Source organism: Octopus bimaculoides, chromosome 9, assembly GCF_046866305.1.
Source record: "Octopus bimaculoides isolate indiv1 chromosome 9, ASM4686630v1, whole genome shotgun sequence".
Classification (NCBI taxonomy): Eukaryota; Metazoa; Mollusca; class Cephalopoda; order Octopoda; family Octopodidae; genus Octopus; species Octopus bimaculoides.
In genome coordinates, this window is record NC_142936.1 from 17212073 (window position 1) to 17221133 (window position 9061).

At 38.8% G+C, this 9061-nt stretch overlaps 1 protein-coding gene across 5 annotated transcripts in view; it reads right to left on the reverse strand.

The window, feature by feature from the left end:
* The window catches only part of LOC106881705 (cilia- and flagella-associated protein 119), a 23584-nt gene extending 15365 nt beyond the window's left edge, over positions 1–8219 (reverse strand). The window contains exons 1-3 of one of the 5 annotated variants that reach the window (XM_052970450.2): positions 7962–8067; positions 5518–5549; positions 3173–3238 (exon numbers count right to left, since the gene is read on the reverse strand). In XM_052970450.2, coding sequence (XP_052826410.1) covers positions 3173–3238; positions 5518–5549; positions 7962–8003 — 140 coding nt within the window. In that variant the 5' untranslated portion in view covers positions 8004–8067. Of the gene's footprint in view, positions 1–3172; positions 3239–5517; positions 5550–7497 lie in introns of all 5 variants that reach the window. The other 4 variants (XM_089357202.1, XM_014932175.3, XM_014932176.3 and 1 more) reach the window with 4 other exon arrangements.
* Between the last annotated feature and the right edge of the window lie 842 nt (positions 8220–9061).

Below are 9061 nucleotides of genomic sequence, written 5' to 3' on the forward strand. Positions count from 1 at the left end.
CATGGTATGGTAACCTATTATCTTATTTTACCCAGATACACTTATGATCTAAGAGTCTTAAGAGAATTTTCTAGAAATGGTATAAAATGTAAACAATGTATGTGTAGTGAAACTACCTATCGTCACTAGATACAAAACTGCTAACGCGAATGTAGCGGAAAACATTAACCTTGTCATCACGTGACTGATCATTATTCGAATCGGCAACTTCTTTGAACCGTTCCCGCCAGAACGCAAACTGACCAATCACAGCCCTTAATAAGGTCACGTGATAGTGTTTTCCTACTACCGTCTTGGAGCCCTCTTAACGCTTTAAATAGAACAACTCATATCCAGCAAATTTGTCTCGGTCCAGTTTCTCTTTGAGATCTGTTCCGTGTACCACACGACAGCAGCAGCAACAATCAGCCAGCGACCACTTCAACAGCTTCGTCCAGCCAACGATGACCACTGCCGTCGCCACATCAGCGACACGATTCTACGATTACTACTAACCAGCGTCTACACGACTTTCTATGTACACCAAACTAAACCACCGCGGCACATCTCTCTCTTCGATTCTGTTAGGTGACTCAGCTTCACCACGATAAATAAACAGACAAAAGATCTCAGCCAGCGACGAACATCTGTATAACAAGAATCACGGCCCGGCATCGATGCCACGACATCACAACTAGTGATCAGCTCTGCCACATTCAGCCTTCCCTCCTTTCACATACAGACTCATACTATTGGGTACACAAGAACTGGTATAATTGCTCACGTGTTATTGACTCTCTTTCTATCTGCTGTAATAACTCACATACACACACATGTATCACTCACATACATACTTTTCTTTGTATGAGGGCCTGTCTTTGATTATGTTATTATATGTCACATTCACACTCTCACACAGACATACATCTTTAACGCTACAATAAATATTTCTGTTATTCATCTTATACGGTTGTGGTCTTTCATTACTGGTCATCTATGTTATCGTCGTATAACATATCATGTATATCATCATTGATATATATAATTTTGTGTTCGACCGTGTGACATGTTTAAATAAAAGGAGTCCTCTGTTTTTCCATTCGTCACCATTTCTCCTTTTTGAGTTCGCACGGTCGTTCCTTACAAATGTATCAATAAACGACAACTACACCGTACACGGATCAATTTTAAATTTCGGAGAAGCATTTAATCACGATAAACCGAAAGGATCAAACTTCACATGGGATGGTTGTCTAGACGTAACAACTGCACCACAACTCGGAGTAGAAGGAAATGTACACGGTGAATCGGTAGGCGAAACGAGAAAAAGAAAACGACAGTTCTGGAAAGAAGATTTAAATTACACAGAATACGGAGACTGATCACCATAACCTAGTTAAAGACGGAAACGGCAATATGGTTCCCGCCAGTGGAAACATGGTTACGGCAAACAGAACAGTCATTAACAAAGTCCTATATACATCGGAAGACTCGCCAGAAATGATACTCATCAACGTGCCACAGATCGTCAGACCCACGGTAGCAGCGCACAACAATACTTTGCATTCGATATCACGTACACCATAACACTAGACGCATACTACGAAGCTATGCAACATCCGCAAAAAGTAGCCACCATATGCCACAAGGCAGCTGAGAACACTACTTATCCAGGATTTGAATATAATCTATTCTGCGCTACACCACCTTGCAGACACTTGAACAATCTCCCGCCAAAAGGGAAACGGCACGGGAGAACTACTTACATAGATGCGGATTCAGCTGGCGACAAGGCACTTAAAAATTGTTCAGGACACTTTGTAAACAAGTAAGTAGACAGCGCTTGCCTGTCACTTGCTAATCACCTTCCAGGCCCTAAACACTATAAATACACACAGGCAACAGTGACAGCCAGCAGTCATGGACACACCAGTCAACAACTTCAACATGAGCGAGAACGACGACAAAAATACATTCGACCAGGCAGTGAAGTCGGAAGAGTTGAAACCATACACGTGGGTGTACAGACTCAGAGATGAGAACGAGATAACTTGGGATGAGACGATCACCATCAGCGCAGCGACAGACACCTTCACACACGACTACACGCCGCAGACGAATTATTTCATGAACATTCTATCGAAACATCCCAACATAACGATATTTCACAAGCGTTCCATTTCGGCGATAAAACATTGCTACGACAGACCACACTTTCACGTAATATCATGGCATAAAGACCATCCGACAAACCTACATAGCTTTTCACAACTTAAAAATTTGTTAAAAAAACGACCTCGGAAAACTGTACAACATGGCAGCTATGAAGCTATTCACACCATATGGATTCGCAAACTACCTAAACAAAGACAGCTCCATCAGATGGGTAGTATCTGCTGACAACATCAAAACACTCGGACAAAAGATGATGTATGAAAAGCTCACATGCAAATCATTGAATACAACAACAAATTACTCACAGGAATCAGACGAAGACAAACAACTCATTAACAACAAGACTGTAAGAGGATCTAAATATGATTTTATTAAGAAAATCATGCAAAAATGCTGCATCACAGACCTCGGCGACATCATTAAGTTCTGCAAAGGAACACAAAAACAAAAATACAAACAACAATGGGACAACATCTACAGAAACACACCTAATATTTCAACATTAATACAATCCGCCGCAACTGATACCAACATAGAAGCACTTTCTACACCGATCTGGGAACAGATTAGGCAAAAAAAAGACTATTTTCAATCAAATGCAAACAATTACCATAATATCCAAAGATCGTTAGACATTTACGAAGAATGGCTAACACACTACAATATTGACGCTGATAATTTCTCCAAACACACATTCGAGGTTTGTCATAAGATAAACCCGAAAGTTAACGGGCTGCACATAACCGGAGTTTCCAATTCTGGGAAGAGCTATATACTACGTTCGATAAGAAACGGATTGATCAACTGTGGACGCATGCGATGTCAGGCATCGGACAACTTTACATTTGGTTCCTGCGTAGACAAAACAATCATTTATACTGACAAAATTATTATGGATATCAAAGCAGCTCCTCTTTAAACTGAAAAACTATGAAATACTGAGACAAAACAATATGCCAAGATGAATCTGCAGAAATGCCAATATGATGAGATATAATTTTCAACAACAGATACTTACGTTTTCACATTTTGCAGTGTTAGGGCATCCTTAAGTGCTTGTGATTGGTCTGGGTCCAAGTCTTTCCTGTAGTTATTTCATTATAAACAACAAAAGACAAATATATTACTCAACAAGCTTCAAACTATTTCACTTTCATATGAAATTATTTCTACAAAACTAAATTCTCTGTTTAAATATTATTTGAATAAATTATGAAGGTAATTTTTTTTTTATATAAGTTACTTTTAAATCTTTAAGTATGACAACTTATTTCTTCTGTATTGTAGTGGCATAAAGGGAGTCAAATCAGAAGAAGGTGTTGTGGTGATCATTCATTTACCAAGATTCATCATCATCATCATCATCGTTTAACGTCCGCTTTCCATGCTAGCATGGGTTGGACGATTTGACTGAGGACTGGTGAAACCGGATGGCAACACCAGGCTCCAGTCTGATTTGGCAGAGTTTCTACAGCTGGATGCCCTTCCTAACGCCAACCACTCAGAGAGTGTAGTGGGTGCTTTTACGTGTCACCCGCACGATACGTGTCAACAGAAATTTATTTGTCAAATCTATTTCAGATACATACTTAATGCCGTCCTGTTAAATGTAGAGGGAGATATTCTAAACCCTTCAGAGATATTCTAAACCCTTAACATCAATTTTTATTAGAGAAAAAAAAAACAAAAAATCAGTTTTTGCTCTAAAATCACCTAAAAACACCTTTAAAAAGTGCCAAAACTATAAAATCCATTAACTTCAATTGCAACTTGATTTAACGGAAGTTAAATGTAACAGAAGTTAATTAGTCCGATAATGATTTCCAAAGTTAACTTAAAAGTTAAATTGTTAACGAAAATGTTTACTTCATTAATTAATTACAGGTGCATGAGTGGCTGTGTGGTAAGTAGCTTGCTTACCAACCACATGGTTCTGGGTTCAGTCCCACTGCTTGTCACCTTGGGTAAGTGTCTTCTACTGTAGCCTTGGGCCAACCAAAGCCTTGTGAGTGAATTTGGTAGACGGAAACTGAAAGAAGCCCGTCGTATATATGTATATATGTGTGTGTATATATATATATATATATATATATATATATATATATATATATATATATATATATGTGTGTGTGTGTGTGTGAAAGTTTGTGTGTCTGTATTTGTCCCCCCAACTTCGCTTGACAACTGATGCTGGTGTGTTTACGTCCCCGTAACTTAGCAGTTCGGCAAAAAGAGACCGATAGAATAAGTACTAGGCTTAGAAAGAATAAGTCCTGGGGTCGATTTGCTTGACTAAAGGCGGTGCCCCAGCATGGCCACAGTCAAATGACTGAAACAAGTAAAAGAGTAATGATTAACAGATTAAGTTTGGTGCCCAGGTTTGTTTCTAAAGGTATTTTTAGGTGGTTTTAGAGCAAAGACTGATTTTTTGTTCTTTTTTTCTATAATAAAAATGAATGTTAAGGGTTTATTCATAACTGACGTTACATTTTTAAAGAATTAACTGATTAATGGTTATCAAATTAACTGATTAACGGTTGATGGCTAATGTTAGTGATGATGCTTGGTATGATGGTGATAATAGATAGGCGATAGGTACCTCTGTAGAAAGACAAATGACCACCTGTCAGAAAGATTGTGAGGAAGCTTCAAAGGGAAAGACATCACATATGTGCATGTGCATGCAACCTTCACCCTTCTCACACGCACAAAAGTACTGATGATAAATAAATACATACTAAAGGTTGGTAATAGTACCAACTGTGATGGTAATAACTAATGGTAGGAACGAAAAATAGCAGTTATGCTGGTGGTGATGATACAGAAAATAAAATAATAAAAGTGTATGTATGCATTAGTGAATTTTATTTTTTTAAAAGTTTCATTTAAAAATGTTTCTCATTTGCATCACATGGATCCCACAAGAGCTGGACCGAATGAATCTGTCCCCACTACCACTGGCTACACCTGTGGGTGTTGTGGCAGTGTGTATTGGCATTGTAGTGTCTGCGTGTTTTGTTGTAGTGAGAGCGTGTATTGTCGTATGTATTACTGTTGTGAAGTATGTACTGGTGGAGGTTATGTTTTGTTGGTGTAATATCTGTCTATTGGTCTTGGTCAAGTAATGACTGTGTGCATTAGTGATGTAGGGGCTGTTTATGAGTGTTGTAGTGGTTATGTGTATTGTTGCTGTAGTTGTGCTCCGGTTAGTATGTAGGTGATGTGTATGGGTAGTTGGTGTGGTAGCTGTGTTTTCCTGCGTTGTTGATGTCTTTAGATGTGACTGAGGTGTTACTATGACTGTCTGTTTGGTTAGAGTAATAGAACCTTTTTAGAATTAGATGCTGATATCATCTTACTTACCAAATGACTACCTTGATCCCCAGTTTTGGAGGCTGGAGAAAAAGAAATAATTAATGTATTATTTTAATTATTCGAGTATCTAAGAACAACGTTTTAGAGATGACATTTATAAATAACATGCATATGGATGAAGACAGCTGAATAAAGAAGTTTTAATTGTGGAGGGTACCTGTGGAAGGGGTAGATCCAGAAAGACACGGGATGAAGTGGTGAGAAAGGGTCTTCAGATGCTGGGCCTCACAGAGGAAATGACAAAGGACAAGGATTTTATTCAACATATTCCCCTTCTCAAATTCATACAGTTATTGCAGCAGTCCTTCAATTTTTCTAAACCCTCTAGAAGAACTCGGATGATTAAGCCGCCAATCAGGCCTTTTGCAATACTTATAAGGTCAGAAACTTTTCAGCGAACCCTCATATGTGCATGTTTGTAGACACATATACATATACCGTTTATATGAATCCCAATATCAACAGTAATATTATGATATTTATGCTTTTTTAGTCATCAGCAAAGTTGACCATTATTATCAAGAATCACAATGTATCATTCATAATACCAATATTCCAAGAATTAACAAATATTTTAATATAGTTAACAGCAACAAAGGTGAAACAGCTATCAGTTTGAGGGAAATTCCTTCATTACAATAGATTTTTACACTGGCATAATGCCAAAATTATATAAAGAGTGGGGGTGAGTACTTAAATGATTGATAAACAATATATTATTGGTGCTTAACTTGTTGAATCCTGGATGGATGAAGAGGATACATGAATGTAATAAAACAAAACTAAACACTACAGGGCTGGCAATTTACTGACTCTAGCATTTACTACTACTAACAACAACAACAACAACAATAATGATAATAGTAATAATGGTTTCAAATTTTGGCAAAAGGGCAACAATTTTAGGGGAGGGGATGAGTCGATTACATTGACCCCAGTGTTCAAGTGGTACTTATTTTATTGATACTAAAAGAATGAAAGGCAAAGTTGACCTTGGTGGAATTTGAACTCAGAACATGAAAATAGATGAAATGCTGCTAAGCATTTTGCCTGGCATGCTAACGATTCTGCCAGCTCGCCTTATCAGTATCATTATTCATCATCATCATCATCATCATCACCATCATCATCGTTTAACGTCCGCTTTCTATGCTAGCATGGGTTGGACGACTTGACTGAGGACTGGTGAAACCGGATGGCAACACCAGGCTCCAATCTAAATTTGGCAGAGTTTCTACAGCTGGATGCCCTTCCTAACGCCAACCACTCAGAGAGTGTAGTAGGTGCTTATTATTAAACAATAATCCCATGTCAGATTTGTCTTGCAAATAGCAGCCTTATTGGACACAGCACACATCTTAAGGAAAGTATCATCTGTCCGAGGTCCTTGAAGTGACTTTTTTTAAATAGCATAAATATGTTTATGGCGAGAAAAATATTCTTTACTCTAGGCACAAGGCCCGAAATTTTTTGGGGAGGGGGTCCAGTCGATTAGATCGACCCCAGTATGCAACTGGTACTTGATTTATCGACCCCGAAAGGATGAAAGGCAAAGTCGACTTCGACGGAATTTGAACTCAGAACGTAAAGAGAGATGAAATACCGCTAAGCATTTCGCCTGGCATGCTAACGTTTCTGGCAGCTCACCGCCTTATGACGAGAAAAATATTGAAAAACGTCAATACATGTAAGAGTGACAAAGAAAATGGGGAAGGTGGTCGTGGGATGTGCTAGAAACAAAAGCCAAATCTCCCTTAAGTCACACACTTTTTCGTCGGGAAATATTTTCAATTTCTTTTTTCTTTCCGCAAAAGCCTCTCCCACCATGAATTTTGAGTGCATAGTACAAAAATAAATAAATAAAAAAGAAAAGGAGAAAGAAAAATATTGATCAGAATCGGTGGGGGAGGTAAGTTTAGACAAAAAATCATAAATTTTCAAATTTATTCTTCCTAAAAAGACGCTTACCATCTTTTTCCGAGTCCGTGGTCAAAAAGAATTGGGGAAATCCCGTCAAAAACGGAGAAAATTCAACTTTTGTTGGGTAGGCTTCCCGATCTGAAATTCCGCTTACTTTTGATACTTTGACTAGAAATTGTACATGTGAAGACGACGATGACGATGATGATTTCAAACTATGAAAATTGTTTTGTTCTTAAACTGAATGTTACCTTGCTCCTATTTTTAGAAGGAGACCTGTTTACTGTGTCGAGAGCTATGAATGATAAGCGGCACCTGTACACGTCGTTGCTATATACGCCTCACTCTCAGAGCTGGTGGTAATGGAAAAATCTGTGTAAATATAATTGCTGTTGTTGTTTATCATCTGATCGGGTAGACCTATATATCTCAAGTTCTTTCAATATCACTTAATCTTCTTGTATTCCTCACAGCAACTAATTTATTACACTTGATGAAAGTTTTGTACTTACGAATATTCGTTGCAAAGTCGCAAGTCTTTTCCAGCGATACATCGTTTACACTTTAAAACGAACAACGCTTTTTTTTTTTTTTTATTTGGTCACAAAATTATTTCCCTTACATTTGTTGCTATTAACAACAAAGCGTTCTACATACCATTAAACAATTGGAACCATTTTAAGTCGTCGTCGTCCTCGTGGTCGTCATTGTCGTCGCTGCCACCACCACCACCACGGTGATGAACGGAACAACTTTCACTAGCTGTAATATGTCTGAGGCAGCGACTGACCCATCGGTAACGAGGACTGGGAATGGCGAGCGGCAGCTGTGCATGTTACCGTCTCTCTGAGAGACAGTGGATATGGAAACAATTTGGACAAGGATAGTTTTCTTGTTCAGCCTCTCTGATATGGCAGACCTATGGTGAAAGACATTCCAGACATGACCATACAGTCTTTTCTTACGTGTAGAGAAACCAGGGCAACATTGTTTATCATGTCCTTCTTTTTTCAAGATAGTAGGGTGTGACTTGAGGACGATTTGGCTGCTATTTCTAAAAAAAAAAAAACCCCACAAAACGAGCGACTAAGTAGAGGCTCCCTGGTGAAGTGTCCTCTAAGCCTGTGACAGTGAATTCGTCTGGCAAACCTTAATGGCATTACTTTGCATGTCAAGTTTCACACTCTCCTTTTGTATACTCTTACTTGTTTCAGTCACTTGATTGCGACCGTGCTGGAGCACCGCCTTTAGTCGAGCAAATCGACCTCAGGACCTATTCTTTGTAAGCCTAGTACTTATTCTATCAGTCTCTTTTGCTGGACCGCTAAGTTACGGGAACGTAAACACACCAGCATCGGTTGTCAAGTGATGTTGGGGGACAAACAAACGCACAAACATATACACACACGTATATATATATACATATATACGACGGGCTTCTTTCAGTTTCCATCTACCAAATCCACTCACAAGGCTTTGGTCGGCCCGATACTATAGTAGAAGACACTTGCCCAAAGTGCCATGCAATGGGTCTGAACCCGGAACCATGTGGTTGGTAAGCAAGCTACTTACCACACAGCCACTCCTAACCCTAACCCTCGAAGATAAAACA